The sequence below is a fragment of the Thamnophis sirtalis genome, unplaced genomic scaffold (assembly GCF_051295495.1).
Source record: "Thamnophis sirtalis isolate CommonGarterSnake01/CBP01778 unplaced genomic scaffold, rThaSir2_p1.2 scaffold_3, whole genome shotgun sequence".
Classification (NCBI taxonomy): Eukaryota; Metazoa; Chordata; class Lepidosauria; order Squamata; family Natricidae; genus Thamnophis; species Thamnophis sirtalis.
Genome location: NW_028261383.1, coordinates 91,808,172 through 91,829,208, shown reverse-complemented (window position 1 = coordinate 91,829,208; position 21,037 = coordinate 91,808,172). Strand labels below are relative to the sequence as shown.

The window sequence follows — 21,037 nt, the reverse complement described above, 5'->3', positions numbered from 1 at the left end:
CCCCTCAACACCTTTTCTATATAACCCTGCTTTGGCAATCAGCTGTCACCTACCACTTTAAAGTATTCAACAAATGCCAAACCTTAGTTCTGCAATAGTTTAGCAGCAGCAGCAACAGCAGGAACAACAGTAGTGAGAATAAATCAGCGGTAAGCAGGAAAGGGAAGAAATGTGAGGGATTTCAGGGCAGCTGCAATGTAACTTGTTTAGAAGAGCGTCATAGGCAGCCTATATTATTAGCTCCTCTAAGAGGAAAGCTGTCAGTCTTCTTCCATTATCCCCCATAGCATTAAGTTACAAATAGAATAATCTAGTATTTTTATCATACTAATCTGCTTTATACCAAGCAATCCACAGTCCTCCAGCCTTTCATTTTCTATGCCAGCAAAGAAGGGGCAAAAACAACTTGTTACCAAGGGACACGGGCAAGATAATTCACTCAGGACTGGTGCCTTCTTAGACAGGGCATGTGAATGCTTTCCTGTGTGTTCATGGCATGGCTGTTGTGTTATAAAGCAAGGACTATGTATCACTAAGTAATGGCAATTGATGAGCTGTTAAACATTTCAGCTGCACGTCTGTGAACTCATTGTAGGAAGAGAGCTATGTTAGTCTCTGGGGGCAAAAAACAAAAACAAAACAGGAGCCCAGTAATGCTTTTTCCTACTAAACATGTTCAAAAACATGTTATTAAAAAGTATGGGAGTTAGATTCCTGATTTTTATGTGAACTCAAAGGACAGTGGTTCCGTGGGTGACACAGAGGTACCTCTGGAAAGGACTAGGTCCATGTCCTGGCCATTTTCTTGGACAATATGTGGCAATTCAGCTAGTACCATTCTACAATACTGCACTTTACTATAAAGGCAGACACCTGTGATTGCTGCAGAGTACCCACCTTGGCATTATTGGCCAAATTGTCTTGCCTGCTCTTTTCAGTTGTACACTATTGAAATTTAACTGCACTATCTTGGAATGGGAAGCAGTGCTATAGAGTTCCTGTCCTTTGTTGTTTTTTTTTAATGTCCTCCTATTTGAATTTTCCTAGTCAGGCATAAGATCCTCCTGAAACAAGTCCGTGCTTGCTGCTGTCCACAACAGCCCCCACATCCTTTCAGCACCTGAGAAATCTGTACTTCCCATCATGTTGCATTCTAGATAAGCACCTCCCTACCCCTTTTGCTAGGGTTCTGTAGTTTATTACAGCCAACATCAATCTAGCTAAAGGGAGGAAAGAGAAGAAGCAAATATGTGGTTAGCTAGGTGGAAGTGGGGAAAGAAGAAAATCCAGTAGCAGAGACGGAAGGCACCGAAGACTATCAGGGCCTTGTAAAAATGAGATAAGTCCTGGTTTGTAGATTCCCAAAGTTAGATTGTTGTCTAAAGCAAATCTACTATTTATAATAGAATAAATAAATATATCTATATTGCTAAGGTACAATGTCCAACAAATTGCTTACACAATCCTGTTATTTTGTATAACAGCACTAGTGATTGTGTTCTATTGTGAAGCACCACACAATTTGAGCGATCCAAATGAAGAACTTCATACAAAATACAGCAACGGATTTGAAGATCATGCGTGAACTGAATAAAGCAATCTACAAGTTAGATCCCTCCAACTCCAGCCAGCAAGTGTCTAATAATTGCAGAAAGAGGCAAATTGAACATGAAGAAGTACCTCCTTAATTCATTCATGACTTTGAATGCCTTTCCCATATGACAAGAATTGATGGTCACTGTCCGCTGATCCTTATCTCCATCTGCCTCAGGTGGTTGGGGGCACCTCTTGATGCTAAAGACAAGAAAGAAAAACAAGTAAACACTCCCTTTTAATATGCAAGATCCAAAATAAAACATGACCTAAAAATTTAACATGAAATCATCATCTCATTTGTTGTCACATGTTATAAGTGATCGCAAGTATTTAACTTACACAACCAGCTGTCCATACTATGTCTGCCTAGTGTAATTGGAATCCTATTTTAATTTCGCAACTATGCCCAAGTGAATGCTTTTGATGTAACTATGTGAAATATGTGCTCAGAACACATGCACAAATTCTTTGCTTCAGCAACACAAGCATTTGTGAATAGCACACATGAGGTTTTAAAGAACTATGCACATGTATGTGTATTTCTTTTTTTTTTAAAGTATTCACATGGAAAGTAATGTATTTAACTCTGACTCTTAGATATACTAAGAATAAGTTAATGAAGGCAGATCAGTTTTTCTATCTAAATCTTGGGGGAAACGAAGTCATCATCCTTTTTGGTAAATACAGTATGAAATCCAGATTAGAAATTCAGAGCCATTGGAATTATAACTGATCAATTTATTGCACCTGGGGGAAAAAACCACTAGCAGGAATGTTTTTGTTTTTCCCCTTGAAATATCCATATCCAGGGTATGAAACCAGGATTCACAAATTTGAACGGCAATACAGTCAACAACAATCACTCTGCAGCTACAACCTGAAATAAAATATTCAGCACTTTATTTACTAATATTAAAAAAAGCAGTTCATATACTGTTTCCCAATATTTCATTGCACTCTCAAGGTCAAATGGAGAGGGCTACTGGTATAAATGTGCTACCTAATTCAAAAGCATCTGTTAATAGCTCTAAGGCAAGGCCATTTCTACTTACACTCAGGCCAGAAACAAATACAGAATCTTGCCAAACCAGTTCCATCAAAACAAAACAAAAAACACATTCACTGACAGCGCTGGCCAATTCAGCTTTAGGTAAACGCTTCCTGAAAAGACAGAAGGCTAATTGAACCATTCCCCAAAGAGAGACACCTCATGAGCCTGGGGAAGCAGCAAACCTACCCACGTAGCATCTCACAATGCCAGCGTTCACTTTTAAACTGGGCCCTTAGCCACCATCAATAGAGGCTGAGAACTGGGTGATTTTGCTTATGCATACAAGATACTGGAACTCTTCCTGCTGCTCCTCTGTTTTTTGTTTTTTTTTAAGGAAAGCAATTGCTCCTTGCCCTCATTCCTATCCAGCCTTTACTTTCAGACACAACTTCATATGCTCTACAAAACATGTCTTCCTTAAAAATAATCCCACTGAGTGTCTCCTTCCTCCAATACAGGTAGTCCTCGACCTATGCTCACAATTGTGCCCAAAACTTCTATTGCTAAGTGAAACATTCCTTAGTTGAATTTTGTCCCATTTTACGACTTTGCCCCATTGGAAGGAGAAAAAGCAATCAAGGTGATTTTTATATACTTAGGCTAGTAGGATTAGAATGATTGTCTTGGATTGGAGCAAAAAGGGATGGCAAATAAAATGGTTTATTAGAGGGAAAAAGAATGTGCAGCTGGACATTCAAACCTTTAGAAAGAGGCACTCGGGTATCTGTTGGCTTGCTTGTTTGTTTCCCGCCTTTATTATTTTTATAAGTAACTCAAGCTAGCAAAGTTACTTAATATTCCTTCCTCCTACTATTTTCCCCACAACAACAACCCTGTGGAGTTAATTGGGCTGAGACAATGACTGGTCTAGTAGTTTATTCATAGTTTATTGACATTTATAGGCCGCCCTTTTCCCTGAGGGGAAGGTCTCCACCTCTCTAAGGTCATCCAGCTGATTTTTCATGCCTAAGGCGGCACTAGAACTTACACACTTGTGGTTTCTAGGCCAGCACTTTATACTCAGTAGTATAAACCAGGTTCTTATTTGCTGGTGAGGCAACACCAATAACAAAGGCAGACAAGTTGTTCAAAGAGCTGAGTGCAAAATTTCAGTAGAATTTTAAAAACAAAATCACAGCTATTGACCCCAAAGCAACTGATAACACAGGACCCAAGCATGAGAAGAAATGGGACATATTTCAGTAGGGCCTAACCCATAAAAACATTTTGAACATTTTGCTTGTTGTGGAAGAATAGCAGTTAGACTTATATACCGCTTCATAGGGCTTTCAGCCCTCTCTAAGCGGTTCACACAGTCAGCATATTGCCCCCAACAACAATCCGGGTCCTCATTTTACCCACCTCGGAAGGATGGAAGGCTGAGTCAACCCTGAGCTGGTGAGATTTGAACAGCCGAACTGCAGAACTGCAGTCAGCTGAAGTAGCCTGCAGTGCTGCATTTAACCACTGCGCCACCTCGTGTGGAAAATGTTACCACTTAGCCAAGAGATAGACAAACAGCTCTTTCCCACACATTCATATTTTGAAAGCTTTAAAGTTACGTTTATGTGTGTTCAGGTTATTTATAGCACTTCCCTGAAGAGCAAGTAAAACACTCCTCCAATTAGATCAAAAGTTTTAGTAAAGCTAACTTATAGAAAACTTTTTTCTTCAAACTGATCTCCCTAACAGGTTTGCTTATTACTGGTAGTCCTTGGCTTACAACAGTTCGTTTAGTGATTGTTCAAAGTGACAACAGCACTGAAAAAAAGTGATTTATGACTGTTTTTCCACACTTATGACCGTCGCAGCATTCATTCCACATGGTCCCATGATCAAAATTCAGCCATTTGAAAACTGGCATGTAATTATGATGGTTGGGGGGGGGGGGTTCATGTAATCCCATTTTGCAACTTTCTGACAAGCAAAGTCAATGGAAAAGTCAGATTCACTTAACTGCGTTACTAACTGAACAACTGCAGTGATTCACTTAACAACTGTGGCAAGAAAGGTCATAACATGGGGCAAAACCTAATAACTGCCTTGCTTAGCAACATAAATTTGGGGCTCAAATGGGGTTGTAAGTCAAGAACTATCTGTAATTAATTGTGACCCTTTCAATGTCAGGAACTTAGATTCAGTTTATGTGGTACAAATGTAAACATATTTTAAAGGTCTGCTGCTTTGTTCATAGCAATCCCAACAGCTTCCATCCTGGGCCATGAATAAAATGAAAGAGAACTGAAAAGATGAACTAATTGGAAGGAAGCAAATGAGGATAAGTTCTAAAATAAGAAATGCCAAGTACAATATGAACATTATATTTTTAATTTTTTGGAACACTAATTGAGAAGCAGTTTGTTCTATTTCGATAACAACATATTTTCTGAGCCCATAATTCTCATAATTCCCTATCAAAGGGTAGCACTTAGTCCTAATGGGTAAAAAAGAAATGATTTATATAGTATAACCATTTCCTAGCAAAGCAAGGAGATTTTTTTGGTGGGATTGGAATTCATAGACTACACCCAAGCCTTGACCCTATGTCCATGATCTACCCAGCAGGAATCCACAACATCCAATAATAAGAAGAAAATACAAAAAGAAACAATGGGGAAAAAAAGTATGCTTTACTATTTGTAATCTCAGAAATGGAGACAGCCTTAATGTATACACTGCCAGTTCATAATGGATGTTCAGTTCCATTGCCGACTGCAGTACAATTCACTTTTTCACCCCAAGGCTTATTTGAAGCAATGCTACAAAGGGTATTAAAATAGAAATATGCCTCTTTTTGGAGTGGAAGCATTTAATCTCAATCAATCTGAAGCTCACAAATACTATTGAAATGCAACTAGAAAATATTGAAATTTGGCAGCGTGGTGGTCCATCATTTGAATATTATTACAGTATTTTAAGATTTAAGCTTCAACTGTTAAAAAAGAAGAATCAAGACTCACACACACACCATATAAAGTTGAAAAAAATCATCTTCACACTATTTTATGATGTACTCCCTCATAATACGATGTAGGCAGAAAAAAATACTAACTAAAAAAATAGCTCATGATTGCCACAAAATAGTTGCCTATCCTTGCCGTATCCTACAGCAGCAGTCAGACATTTTTCCTGCTAACAAGTACCAATCCTCCTATAACCCAATTTTAAAATAGTCCAAATCTTGCATGATTCTGACAATCTCATCTCCTACAAAATCCCCATATGATGTGAGATTATAGGCACCTAAGTTTAATTAGGATTTATTTTTTTCTCAAAATGTTTTATGGAAATGTAAAAATGATAGCAGCAAGCAAATCAAAATACTGCCCATGTGAATTTCAAATAAAGTAAAACAATGAACCAAAACACTTTAAATACTTTTCTAATAGCTTATTCAAGACTCTCAGCAAGAAATGGAGTAGAATAAAACCATAACTTGAATTAAAAATTATAGTTAGTGTACCAAAAGCACTGCTATTTTAGAAATGGACTTTAAAAGCTGGGAGAAGCATTCAGTTCCCAAACTCAGAAATAATCACTAATATAATGGAAAGAAACTAAAATTCCTGTTAAAGACAAAAACATACTCTTACCTGAAAAAGCCTATTTTACTGATAAAAACTAATAACTTTTTGAAAGTAAACAGACACTATCTATACCAATAAACCAAACAACAGATTTTATCCATTATTTGAATAGTGTTACAGATGGAAATTTGGACAAAATTTTGATCTAGCAGAGATTATACATTAAATCAAAGATTTATTGCATTATTATTTATTTAAAATGATCCAGACTGAAGGCCAGAAGCTTTTACATTTTAATAAACCTTTTTTTTCCCCAAGAGCCACAAAAGAAGGTTTTCTCCTTTGGGGTAGTTGGATATTTTTTTTAGGCTTACAGTCTGTCTGTCCTTCTTTCTTTCTGCTTTTTTTGTTTCAGTCTAAAACCATAAGAACCAGTAATACTTCTCAACTACTAGTAATATGTATTTGGCTGGGTTAAACTTCCCCTGCCCCCCTCTTCTCCTTTTCTCTTCTTAGTATTGTTTTAAGATTTGTCTTTTAACTACATTTTATTGCACCAAGGGGAAACTGAGCACTCCAATGGAAAAACTGGGCTTTCTAAAGCATTTTTCTCCCTCTCCTTTTATATGTGCTTCTGAAGAACTTGAAAGGTTTCTTCGTATTGTATGATTTAATCAGCTCTAATAGAAATACCATAATTTTTCAGTTTTCTTCTTCCTGAACAAACTAACCTGACTAAAAAAAAACAATGGAGAACATATGTTTTTTGGAGATATCGTAACATGGGATGACAGTAAACATATCCCAGACATTAGATAATCATAGACTGAAAAGCTTTAGCAAACAAATCCTAACAATCAAAGGAAATTAACAATTATGAGTACTCTGTTGTGTTATTTGGATATGTAGAAAAAGCATATTGCTTATTGTCCTCTACCAGTAGGTGCTTTGCATTCTCTTAAAGAGATTCCAATAGGTTAGGTCTAAAATCATAGAATTAATCTGTAAACGATGCATGTTATATTAATGACTTTGCCTTTAATAGGAATATATAACTGATTAACTTGGATAATTCAGTTAATCAGTTGCTAATCAAGAAACATACAATCTGTTAGGGAAAACTGATTGCAAAACAAAACAAAAAGCTATTAAAAAGATAGATTAAAAGATTTTGAGAAGACGTCATCCTTGTTTTAAATCTGAATCTGCTACTTTTACCACTTTGAGCTGCTGAACAAAAGGCAGGATACACATTTAACAAATAAATTTAAAATTCATTAAATAATTTTAAAATGCTTTCATTAAAAATGGGGAGACTAAGGTAGTAGCTTCTTTTTCCTGTATTCACGAATTGTCACAATATATTATTAATTACCAGAAAAGGAAAAATCTCAGCTTTAAGCACTGGTCAGTCTTCCAAACTGCCAGAAGCAAAATTAACTTGTTTTCAACACTGAAAATCAGAGAACCTGCCAATATTTATGACAACATTAAAATATACTTTGTATTACATAATGCATAATCAACAGAAAATTCAATAGCGTGTATAGACACACTCCAAGGATAGTAGATGTGTTAAAACAATCTACATGCCATGCATATCTTCTATTGGAATAAACCATGTGAAGAGACACTCCATTGGAATGTCGGATCAGAGTAATATGAAATGGTAGAAGCCAGAATGGATTACCATTCTACAAGCTCAGGATTCTTGCCATGAACTAATTAAATGTAGATTTATATCTGTATCATATTATTTATAATGGAAAATGTTCCCCTGCAGAATGAAAGCAGCATAGTCGCATACATGTATTTTTACTTTAAAAAAGTGTTATGCATAATGAGCAAGGGGAAAAAAATAGATAAATTTTAAAAAAGTGAGTTCTTTCTTCTCTAGCCAAGCTTTTTTCAGTACAAAACGTTTTAGAAAAAAACCCATTTAGAGTTACCCAAATACTATAGAAGTGACTTCAAGCAGTATATGGACATATACGACACTCAAAACAAGATGCATTAATAATATGATAGTACACAGTTGTTAAGGGTAAAAAACAAAAATAAAACCACCCACCCACTCCTGGGTGTTGGCAAGAGCCGTGGTGGCGCAGTGGTTAGGGTGCAGTACTGCAGGCCACTTCAGCTGACTGTTATCTGCAGTTCAGGGGTTCTAATCTCACCGGCTCAAGGTTGACTCAGCCTTCCATCCTTCCAAGGTGGGTGAAATGAGGACCCAGACTGTGGGGACGATATGCTGACTCTGTAAACCGCTTAGAGAGGGCTGAAAGCCCTATGAAGCGGTATATAAGTCTAACTGCTATTGCTATTACTATTGGTCATCCTGGAAGAAAGCAATGGCAAGCCATTTCATATCTTGCCATGAAAATTGCATGGATTTGTCCATCTAGGTCAAGCTATATTGGAGGGCAATCATTTTTTTCTATCCTAAGAATGCTTTCTTTATTATAAAATATGCTATTTGAATTTTAAAATGTGAATGCTAGAGGACACGTCATCTATCCCTATCCGCAGGCTAATATAAAATCAGTTTTAACATGCTATAGTAATTGTTGTCCTCAGTCGGTAGAGTAAATGCCAGGATAAGAAAGCAATTCCACCAAAACCAGAAAAGCCAGTTGGTGAAAATGAACTCTAATCTCTACCCATGTCAAATGATCATGGTATTAAACTTCAACAGAAGAGAACATCTGTAGCTCAGGGTTGAATTGTAGTGTCCTCAGTGCTTTCTCAATTTGGTTGTTGCTTACAGACATTTCACTACCCAACCAGGTAACATCATCAGTGTAAATAAGCTAGGGGTTTGCTGACTGTTTATATAGTTTTACCTTGCCAGTCATAGAAATAATTATAATGAAATATTTTAATCCCCAAATGAGTATAGGATCTGATGCCCGTTTATCTACAGTAGCTCTTCCTGCCAGTTTTGGAGGGGGTAGGTTCAAAGTGCCACCAGCTACAAAAAAATGAGTGGGCAACAATAAGATTCTTCCCCCCTCTCCAGTTCTGTTACCCAAAGTATGTTTTTCCTTTCATAGAAGAATTTGACAGGAATCTGTTTTTTGTTATCAGATTAAAACACAATTATCCTCTTTTGTACCTTCAAGGAAATGAATGTTATCATTCTAATGCAAAAGGTTATTTTAATCACTAAATGAGCAATCCATTTAGTTATTTGAATTTGAGTTTCAGGTTATGGGGAGAAGTAAGGAACTGCATATGTGACCATATGCCTATTGTTTCATGTTAATTATGTATTTAGTTAACTATGGTATAACTGCCAAATCACTGCTTGTTCTAAAATACTTGTGTTGGTTTTTATTGATTATTACTGGTAAATTTATCCCTGCCACTATTTTGACTTTTAGCAGTTACCAAAAGCCATGTGAACAACACAGTAAACCTACAGTAATAAAATCACAATATAAAAATTAGAATTGTAAAATAAAATTAATCAAGGAACAAATCAGTGGGATAATTTCTTCTTCCTTAGGATCTTTAAAACAATTTGATTTTTAAAAGCTTAGGGAAAGCCAATGTGTGTGCTCAATCTGATCTCCAGAGAAGACCATTCCATAAATATAAACACCCTTCCCCGCTCAGAAACAGGACCTGAAATCCTCAACCTGTTCTTTCACAAAAACTTTTAGGGGTTTTGGTGTGTGGTTCAACCTATCTATCATTGTTCATTTTAATGTTTAATTGTCCTCTAAGAGTGATCACTTTAGGCTGCCTGTACGCATACACCCTTGAGTCAATTTTGACTCCTGGAAATTGCCACTTTCTTGGCAATATATTTTTTGTAAGTAGCTTGTCGCTGCCTCCTTTCTCCGGCTGAGACTGATTGACACAAGGTCATCCAGCTGATTTTGTGCCTAGGGCAGCTCTAGCCCTCAGTTTCCCAGTTTCTACCCTGGTGCTTTAACCAATATACTACATTGGCTCTTCTGGTAAGTGGGAATTTTGTGATGGACGTGTTATAACAGCTATCTCGTGAATACAGATAGTCCTCAATTTAAGACCATAATTGAGCCCAAAATTTCTGATCTAAACAAGACAGTTGTTAATGAGTTGTGACCTATTTTACAATCTTTTTGTCATAGTTGTTAAGGAAATGACTGCAGTTCGTGAATTGTTAAGTGGACCTGGCTTCCCATTGACTTAGCTTGTCAGAAGCTGGCTGAGAAGGTTACAAATGGTGAGCATATGATTCCAGGACAGTGTAACTATCACAAATATATGCCAGTTTGCCAAGCACCTGAATTTTGATCACATGACCAAGGAGATGCTGCAATGCTAGTAAATGTGAAAACTAATCATCATTCACATTTTCAGTGCTGTTATAACTTCAAACTGTCACTAAAGGAATGGCTGTAAATCAAGGACTAAATGTATCCTAATTACATGCTTTTGAAATTCCAAATATGCTTCTAAATATTGGCTACTCCTGTGCCAAACCATAGTTTAATAGTATAGATCAGAGTTTGCCAAATAAACCACAACTGATTGGGTTTGCACATTGTACCTTTTCACAAACTATACTTTACAAGTCAAAAGTCTAGGTTTGCAAAACATACTGGACCCAAAACATTTTCACCCTCCTTTTGGCTTAGTGAACCAGGCCACAAAAAGCAAAAAAAAAGAGGGCACGTCTCACCCACTTTAATAGAGCTAATTCCCAAGCATTAAAATAACTTGAATAACAGCACTCTTTCCCATACTAATAACAGCAAAGGCAAGCAGTTGCTGTTCTACCTTACTGTACAGCGGTCTCTGTGTGTTATTTTTTCCTGAACAAGTCCGGTTAACAATGTAAAAAGGAAGTGCTTGACATATCCTGTTTTTTTCCAAGAGAACAAGATTTAAGTTTGCATTAAGTAGGAATGGCCACTGTGTCATCAATCTGAATTCTCCCCACAGTGAGAGGAAAACACTTTTCTAATTTGATTGCTAGGAAATAACAATACAATTTTCCATAGTATTTCATACATTACATCTTGAGCATTTAATAGCATTGTAACCGAAGTTCCCACAATTGCATACAGACCCAAAAGTTTTAAATGGATCCTTCAGACTTCCTCAAAAAATGCAACGTGACAGGGCACATTAAATAGAGGCAATCATCATAAGAACACAATTTCATTAAATTTAATTGCAATTAAATGTAAGCATTAATTATATAAAATTTAGTCATTGTTCTGGCCCTGCCAACCTTTTAGATTTAGTTCTGAGTTCATAACTTTGGCCTTGAGCCCCAAAATTCATGCATTCTGATATAGGTTAGTCATCTTTTTATTAGATGTTAATGCATCTTCACCTGGCATCTTACAAGTCATAACTAGTGTGTTTTGTGTTTGCAATAATATATTTGTAAACATATTGTACTTTTCTCAGTTGTCTTAAAAACAGGCAAGTTAAGAAGACCCCAAATAAACATCAAAGAAATGCCAAACATCAAAAACAGTAGAAAAATTATAGATTACAATGTTTTGGAAGATATCATTTGGCAGCTGGAAACAAGAGTTCAGCTTTTTACTTATGTAATGAATTGCATAATTTACTATCCTTGAGTAGTGTGTGAAGCAAGACTCCTCACTGTGATACACAGTGTATTTTACTCATAACTTATGGTTCTGGTTAAATATTAAGGACTCTCCAATGGATCATATGGATGCTCCTCTTGGAAATTCGTATATATATACGAAATTACTCCCCACTTTGGAGCTATTATTCAATCAACAACTACCACCATAACTCTCAAAGAGCAGCAACATCCCACACGAAGAGAGCAGATTGTGTGAATCTCACCGGTGTAGCTGTACAAATATGTTCCCATAGCAACGGCAAAGGCACCCACTCACACATATTTCCTGCAGCTTGAGATTCATTAAACCCAAACAATTTAACCTTTCACCTATGTTTAATTGCCGTGCGAAGCAACTAAGCAGGCTTGCATGTGTGGTTTAAAAAGCGAATTGCAGAACAGTGAAAAGAAGGGGGGGGGGGGGAAACAGAAGCAAAAGGGAAAGCGGAGTTCGTGTAGGAATCGGCAGGACCGAATCTAATCACTGCTCTTGTCTCTTAATACCCGGGATGTTCACCCACAGGTCAAACACACCCATACACGCACGCACGCACACACTCCTCACCTCACCATCTTTCCGACCAGCGTATTAAAACTCGGAGCACGAAGTTTGCCCCGCCGAAAAGGAATCGGCTTGCCAAAATGACTACCGCTTTCGAAGGAGACCCTAGAAATTGCACGTCGAACGGAAGGAGAGAGGGAGACACTTTCAAAGAAGGGCCACCGGAGACAGGAAGTGTGTGTGTGCGTGTGTGTGTGTGTGTGTGTGTGTGTACGTGCGCGCGTGTGTATTGTGTGCGTGTAAGGGGATTTGTAAAACTGATGAAAGAGATTCGCGATGAATGAACCCTTGATTTAAAAATAAATGAATGAAAAATAATAAGTCACCCGGAGCCTCTCCCCTAATAAAGGGGGAGATTCACTAAAGGGAGAGTCTTCCAACGAGGGGCGGCGGCGGCGGAGCAACCTCCAGGGCCCGCGACCCAGAAACAGACGCGAATAAGCGGCGTCGCTTGGAGGTTACCGCCGCCAACTTTCGGGAGATGCTAGCGAATCCGGCCGGCGACATCTTCCGCCAGGCTTCCGCGCCCACGCGCCCACCCCTACCGCCCGACGCAAGCAACCAAAAAAAAAAAAAGAAAAGAAAAGGCGCCTGCCCCTCTTCGCACCGCACCAACCTTTCGTCGTCCATTGTGCGCCGCCGGAGCGGAGCCGGAGCCCTGCTGCATGCGCCTTTCGCCTCCTGCCCGCTCGCTTCTCCAGCGCTGCCGCAGCGAACCGCTCGGCGCCCCCTTGATCTGGCTGCGCTCAGCTGGCCGCCTTCCTTCTCGCCCCTGCGCCGCTTCCTCTCACGCCTAAAGCAACAGCGGCAGGTTAACTTTGCAGCAGCCAGAACACTCCCTTCCCAGAGGTCCCCGCTGCCGCCGCCGCCGCCGCTACTCTGCCTCCAGCCTCGGCAGCCCACTCCCTTCTGCCTTCCTTTCTCCCGCTCCGAGCATGCGACTCGGTCTCCTGGCAACACCAGCTGTGCGGATAGGTACATTGCACCACCCCGGCTGCTGCATTTGCCCGAGGCATCTTTTTGGCGGGTTTCCGCTCGGTTTTAAAAAGACCGACCAAGGGAACGAAGCAAATGCAGCAAGGGCGGAAAGGGAAGGGAGCGATTTTTTGATCTTGATCCCGAGGTTTATGGCTTAGGGAAGGGGGAGGCGTGCTTCTTTACATCCCACTTCTTTGGATTTCGTTCTCGCCCTATTCCAAAGCTCTAGGGCAATGTATTTAACCCATAGGTTTAGAGGATGTCTTAAAAAGGGAAACAATTCCCTTTGTATCATGTTTATTTGCACTCTGGAACAAATCTAGTTTTAAAAACCGGCAGGGTTGTTAAGGCAAAACGTGCTCTATTGTGAGCTTCGCACATCCATTTTCCCTTACTGGGGCCAGTTTTCAGCTTAAGTAAAAGCAGGTACATCGCTTTTTGCAACCAAGATAAAGGCATTCGAGTTTGTAAAGTATCAGCACTGTATAGCCTCGTTAAATGTACAGCACGGATTGGAGGGAGGGGACGTACTGTAAAAAAAAAATTCTCTTATTTCAATTGTAAAGTACCAACCATCTTTTTCATTCTCTATACATATCATTTACATTTCAGATAGATTGTCAGGGTCAGAGGACTAAAGAAAAAGTTGGATATGTGCATTTTAAACTCAAGCAACCTCACCAAGAATCAAAATGAGTTTTATAAGCTATTTAATATCTTTACTCTCCAAGTGACATGACATAGCAGAGATTAAATGCCACATGTTCAACTGAAATTATATAGATGCTATACTTCAGGCTGTTCTAAAGCAATGGAATGGAGACTGAAAAATAGCTTAAATGTTTACTGGATCTTTGATCATACAAATGATAAACAGGACTGCTACTAACCCAGGTTTTTTTTAAAGAAAACAACTTTTTTTTTGATTAGCACAATGTAGTGATTTATAATCAGGGATGTCCAGTCAGGTTAACTCTGTCATCATGAAAAGAAAAAAATGTAAAAGGAAAAAGGCAAGAAGCTGATGTCAGGCTGAGCTAGTTGCTGCCAGAGTCACCATGGATGACTCTGCTTAGTGTTTAACTGTTTAAAAAAGCTTCTAAAAACGTGCCCTCTGCAGGAGGCGCAGGAGAACGATATGCCTCATCTAGTCTGGCGTTTGATCACTTGAGCAGAGTTAAGCAAGGGTTAAAAGCAGAAAAATCTCTGACGTTGGGGAGGCACGTTGTTCTCTTGCCTTCTCCTGTAGAGTGTGCTTTTTTAGAGGCTTTTTTAAACAGTTAAGCACTAAGCAGTCGTCCATGGTGACTCCGGCAGCAACTAGCTCAGCCTGATCTCAGCTCTTGCCTGTTTCTTTTACTTTTTTTTTCTTTTCATGATTGCAAGCAAGAGCAGAGTTGAAATCTTCTCTGAAACAGCTGAAAAAGGTACGTGTGGGTCAGAGGGAGGGGGAGGAATTCAAACTTCATCCTCCTGGTGCAACTTTGTGTGTGTGTGTGTGTGTGTGTTTATTGAGACAGTTCTTTAGTTTATGCACTATGTAACACTCTAATACTATGCCTTTGGGTCTTCTGAAATTTTAATTATCCAATCATAAGCAAAAACAATGTTTTCAGTAGAATGAATTTCCACTTCTACTTACACCTGCCAGCGAAAATGCTGCTAGTGGTATTGCTAACATGGGCTGAGGAGGAAAACCTAAATTTTCTGAATCCTGGTGCAACTTTGTGTGTGTGTGTGTGTTTGAGAGAGGGGGGGGAGGGAGAGAGGGAGGAAGGAGGGGAAGGGAGAAGAAAAAGAGAGAAGGAAACTTATTTAGAAAAGGAGAAAAACAAATGCTGTCACTTTAAATCGGAACTGAGCGTGCTTGGCTGTGGAATTCTGGGAGTTGAAGTCCACAAGTCTAAAAAAATTGCTGCCTCACCAGCCATAAACCTCACTGCACGTCACTGGTTCTAATCACTCATAATCCCATCTCATGCTGTAATATATTAAGTGTATTCACTTGAACAATCATAAAACTAGAAAATATACTAGTTACCAGCTCAAATATGGATGCAGAACCAAAATACCAATTGACCTTATTTATATAACATGTTGACTTTCATCAATTAGAATTGGAAAAGGGATAATGGGGCATGCATTTTTTAGACTTTGGAGTTTGTAGCCAGCCAAACCAGCTATTCCCATTGAGGCTGCTTACTCACTAATTTTTGAAGGAATTTATAATACCTTATGTCTCACAAGAAAATTTACTGTATTTTGCATTTCTGCAATCTTCTTTCTATAGCCTTCTAAAAATCACATGTATGTGGATCATGTCATTCTGGCAACATAGCAAGTGAGTTAACCAAAATCAATATTTATATATAACTGAGTACAGAAATAAATATGAATCTTAGTAATTGCTAGGTTCTGTCCTATTATTCTTTTACTAAGGAAAGGTGACATATTGCAACCAAGTAACGGCCCTCTGGCATTTTCATTTGTTATTATGCCATTGAGCACATGTACCCTATAGATACCCTTTAAAAATAACAATAGAAGATGAACACAACCCAGTGCTTTGTGTGCTCAACTGCCCAGAAAACAGAGGGAATGTGGGGTGGCAGGGAACAATCTCGCCAACTTTCTATTAACGGTTTGCCACAATCACCAAACACTATCAACAAACAGGCCACATATATATCTACCAGTATAAAGTTATAGACCCTGGTATAAGTTCACAGAATGTTCATTCAATTTTATTCAATTTATGATCCTGACCAGACTTGTGTTCAGTCCTTTTAAATCTTCAGTAACATGTTTGACATGGGCAGAAATGTGCATTATAGTAAAACTCATCAATAGAATTATCAATAGCCCAATCTTTGAAAAATAAAAGGTTAGTACACATATGCCCTACTTTTATCATACTGGTTACAATGGAAAGATTTGGATAAAATAAAGCTATCTTAGAATCCTACGAATTTCACATTTTTAAATTAAATTTAAATGTAATGTAAAGCATATTCTTTTTTTTTCTAAAATATTCTGCTCCTCTCTGCAGAAGCATCTTAATGCTGCTTGTTGTTAGCTTCTGCCCAATAGTCAGATTACAGATGAAGAAATACTGAGCTGCCAGTGGAGTTTGGTCCATACAAGCATATAATAAAATCTATAAAGCAGAACCGGCTATAGGTCATATTGATTTACTCCATTTTTCTATGTAATATTGAATTTTTAAAATATATCCTTAGACAACTGAAATCAAGATTTACTGAAATTGTCCTCATATTCAGCCACTTTGGCCTAATGGTTAAGAAGCAAACTGAAAAGCAGGAGACACTGAGTTCTAATTCTGCCTTAGCTATGGAAGCCAGTTGGGTGACTTGGGACAGTCATACTATCTCAGCCCAAACCACATCACATGGCTGTTGGAGGAAGGTGGAGGAAGATGTGTTGGATATATTCACTGCCTTGAGATGCTTATAAAAATAATAGACAGGATATAAATAAATATTGTCTGGTTATACTAACTTCTAACATTAGAATAGTTAAATTATGTAGCACTAAAAATAATTGTTATACCAGCACAGCATTTAGTATAAGTAGTTGAAGACTTGTCAATAACCATCCTGTGTAATGAATTGCTTTTATACAGTCTAATAAGTTTTATAATATTTATATTTTTAGTAAAAACAACTTAAATGAATTCCTTTACAGAAACCTGATTGGCCATATTGCTTTCTTCATGCCCATTACCTGCAGATTTAGATTCCGTATACATCACTTTGATACTGAATGAAATAACTTTAAATTATTCCATATATAGTTGCAGGCGAAAGTTTAGGCACCATAATTGTTTCAGTGATCCTTAACCGAATAGAGGCTGACACTTCTATGACACGGGTGTCAAACTCGCAGCATCACGTTGCTATCACATGACGTTTTGTGATGATTTTCCCATTCAGTCAAACAAATCATTCTACAAATTGGAAGACATTAATACTGTGTTTAGAGTATTAATAGTATGTCAGGGGCAAAGGTTTGGACATTCTTTCAGACAATACTCTCTAACACCTTCCTTTGGCAGAAATAACAATTTCAAGAAACCAGGAGACTACATTCTAATCTCACTTTAGACATGAAAGCCACCTGGAGTGACTGGGTCAGTCACTTTGTCTGACCAATCAACCTCTCAGGATTGTTGTGGGAAAATAGGAGCAAAGAGTATTAGAGGTATGCTCACTGCCTTGAGTGAGTTCTTATAAAGTAAAAAAAAAAGCAGATTAAAAAAAGCAGATTAAAAAACTAATAAAAATGTCCTTGGTAGCCAGTTAAGATGCAGTGCCCAAGGATGGAGGGGAGAATGTAAAACACATAAAAGTCCAGGTCAGTCACAACACAAATGAACCCATACCTTAATGCTTTACAACACATGCAGCATTTATACTGGGCTTTGATGGGCCTGCTGCAATCATCTTGACTTTCGTTAAACACTCTTTACACACAGATGCCACTGCATTTAAGTCTCTCTGTAATGGCTTGGAATTTTTCACTCTTCCTTGCAGAAGCATTTTCCCTTAGAAATATTAAGAGCATGAGATCTCCCCACATTGAATTTAAGTAATATCCAAGGGCAATTTGAAAATCTTTTTTTTTTCTTACATTTCATGGTTATTTCCATATATACTTCAAATAATTTATTACTGAACTTTTAGGGCTTCAATTTTCTTCATTGATATGTCTTCACATTTACATAAATTTGTTTGTACTATTTAGAAGCTGTGTCACTTTTCACTTAGGGATTCATTGAAACATACAATGTTTCAGGGTGCCTGAATTTTAGAATGAATTTTAGAATGCAACTATATAAACAAGCACCAGACTATTTCACCAAGCCTCTGAGAAGAAGCATTTAATTCAACACTATAACACTCATACAAGCACTCATAGGATTTTGAGCAATTAAACTTGCCAGTCTTGTGAATGCTCTCTGAGGCCATCAGGTTATGTTAGATCTGAAATTAAAATGTCTAAAAATACTAAAAGCTAATTACACATAATAAATAGTTCAAAATTACAACTTCACATCACATAATGCATAGATAAGTTTTAAATAGGATTTTTCATGTAACTTCTGAACTTAAACTGTACCTTTCTTTCAGGATGCCACGACAGGATGTTGAAATTACATCATCTTGTATGAAATGTGTCACAATGTACTGTTAATAAAAACTTTTTCTGCATAACTCATTGGGTAGGAAACTTGCACTCTTTCTCTCTCTCTCTCTCTCTCTCTCCCATACCTACAGACATGCAGATTACAAATTTGGGGTTTCAGACTAGAAGAAAATAGTACTTCTATGGCTGACCAGTCTACTAACAGACAAGTGTCCAAAACTGCAGAAACATTATGGTCAGTTTATAAAGACTCGTATAATTTAGACATATAAGGCATCTAAATCTGGTATCTTTATAGTTTAATTATGCTTGCAGTCCATGCTTACCTAAATTTCTGCCTTCAGATATGTTGGACTTTGACTCTGGGATATCACTGGAGCTTAAGTCCACAACATCTGGAGTACAAAATTGTGAAAAGATCTGCATATTCTCTCAACATAGCTTTAAAATAAAATACAGAGAAAGCAAACATAATAAATAAAACATAGTACTGTTCTTAATTCACCAGATAAACATTAACAGTCACAGGCCTAGAAATAGAATTATTAAGGTTGATTGGCAAATTTATTTCAATATCACCAGGCTTATTTTTCAAAAGAACAGTTCAAAATTATGATCAATAAAGACAGACCTCATTGCAGTGAACACTGCCATACATGAACAGCATACTACAGCTTATCCTGAAACACTTGCAAAATGAATTAACTGAAGTGTCATTGGATTCTATGATACTGTTCACATACTAAAAAAAAAGTTTTAAGTTAGCTATAATTCTTAGACTTGTCAATGCCAAATGTTGGTCTTCAATGTTCTGTTAACTCATTCTTTCATAAAGTAGAAAATGTTAGGGTAGTCAGCTTCTTGCATCCAATACAAAAAGTAGATTTATATAATTAGAATATGTGCAGTAAAATACATCATTGAAGTTTTAAATAGAGGAATTTAAGTTTGCTTTGTTAAAACGTTTTACTGTTAATCTTTGCAATACTCAAGAGCAAGTTATAATGTATAAAAATTGGCAAATTCTGCCTCTGTCATATGAAAACTAGACCAAACCAGATATTCTGACCTAACCAAACAGTAATGAACAGTATGATTGAATCATGTACATATTTCCAAATATATAGGTAAATATTATACATTCAGGACTCAAAAGTTTTTTTCTGCTAGTAATCAACCGTGTGGGTGTATAGCACCTGTTATTTAAGAATCACTGTGTTAAAGGTTAGTAGTTCATTATATGCGATTATTACCTCACAGAAGATTTGAAAGGTCATATGAGAGGACAGCATTACAGGCAATATACAACTGTTTTTACTATTATAACAAACAGTGTTTTATCACCATGTGCTTTTGGAAAACAGAAAAGCATTATAAACAGCAATTAAATTTTATGTCCAAAAAGATAGCTTGCAAAGCTGCACATAACAATTTCTGAGAACATCATTGCATTATCTTTAGCAAATCTGTTAATAGTTTAATTTACCCCTTATGGGGAGAGTATTCATATACATCATTGAAAGCTGTGTGTTCTTTTAGGCAAATATACCCCAGATGTAAAAGTAATGTAAACTCTAATTAATGCTGAAGATAAAATGATGCAGCCTATCACACATGTATTTTCAAAGACAATGGCATTAATTTTTCACTGGATTTTTACACTTAATTTTAGCACAATCAACCTACCTTTATATCAAGATAGAATAAAGCATTTTTAAGGGCCCTGAAAAATCAGAAATAAGGTTGTTACTATATAAATTATAGCTACAAATAGTTATTAGAAGCCAGTTTTTATTCTAGGCAATGATAACAGTCCCAGAGATCTGACTTCAGTTGTACCTTATCTTCTCCCAAAAGATAAATGCACCAGTAAATCACTAAAATTTAATGAAATTAAAGAACCAGAATAGTTTTTATTCAACATGGTTAAGCCACCTACTCCAGGTTCCAATTTGCTTCAAACCCCTTTAACCCGAGATTTTTTCTACAGCATAACTTCTCAAGCCAATAAAAATTTTCATATTTTGTTAAATCTAGAAAATTGAACATATTGATGGATAAAGTATGTGTACAGTTTTAACTGAATTAGAACTTTGTTAAGGCTTACATAGAACAAGCTGCAGATAATGTAATTTCCACATCACACTGAACAAATATTTGCTGTAGAAGTCAAATGGATAACTGTACATATAAAAAGTGTAGAGCATCAAATAAAGTAAGCCAATTTATTGTTGTTTCAATTTAATATAACTGACCTTCCAGAGTAAATGACACTAAAAATGTGTATTCAAAGACACATCAGGACATTCAGTAGCTAGCTCCTATCTTCAACCATAACTATCACCTACTAAAAATTATCAAACCTTATTTAATAAAATCTACTGGGTCAAATAAACTTTTAAATATAACTTAGTTTTGACTTTAACACCTCAGTTCTATGTAAAATTTTGATTTAGCAAATGTTGAAATATAAAGCAGCTCAAGTAAAATACTTTGGTTGAAATTATAATAAAAAGTCAATATTTTAATCATTTCATACATACTCACTGAAGCATGTG

At 37.1% G+C, this 21,037-nt stretch overlaps 1 protein-coding gene across 2 annotated transcripts in view; it reads right to left on the bottom strand.

Annotated features, from left to right (window-relative positions):
* Positions 1–13,310, bottom strand: part of KLHL3 (kelch like family member 3) — a 46,700-nt gene extending 33,390 nt beyond the window's left edge. Inside the window, exons 1-2 of one of the 2 annotated variants that reach the window (XM_014069766.2) lie at positions 12,952–13,310; positions 1,681–1,794 (exon numbers count right to left, since the gene is read on the bottom strand). In XM_014069766.2, the coding sequence (XP_013925241.2) occupies positions 1,681–1,794; positions 12,952–12,965 (128 nt within the window). In that variant the 5' untranslated portion in view covers positions 12,966–13,310. Of the gene's footprint in view, positions 1–1,680; positions 1,795–12,338; positions 12,491–12,951 lie in introns of those variants that run through there. The other variant, XM_014069767.2, reaches the window with a different exon arrangement.
* Positions 13,311–21,037: the final 7,727 nt, after the last annotated feature.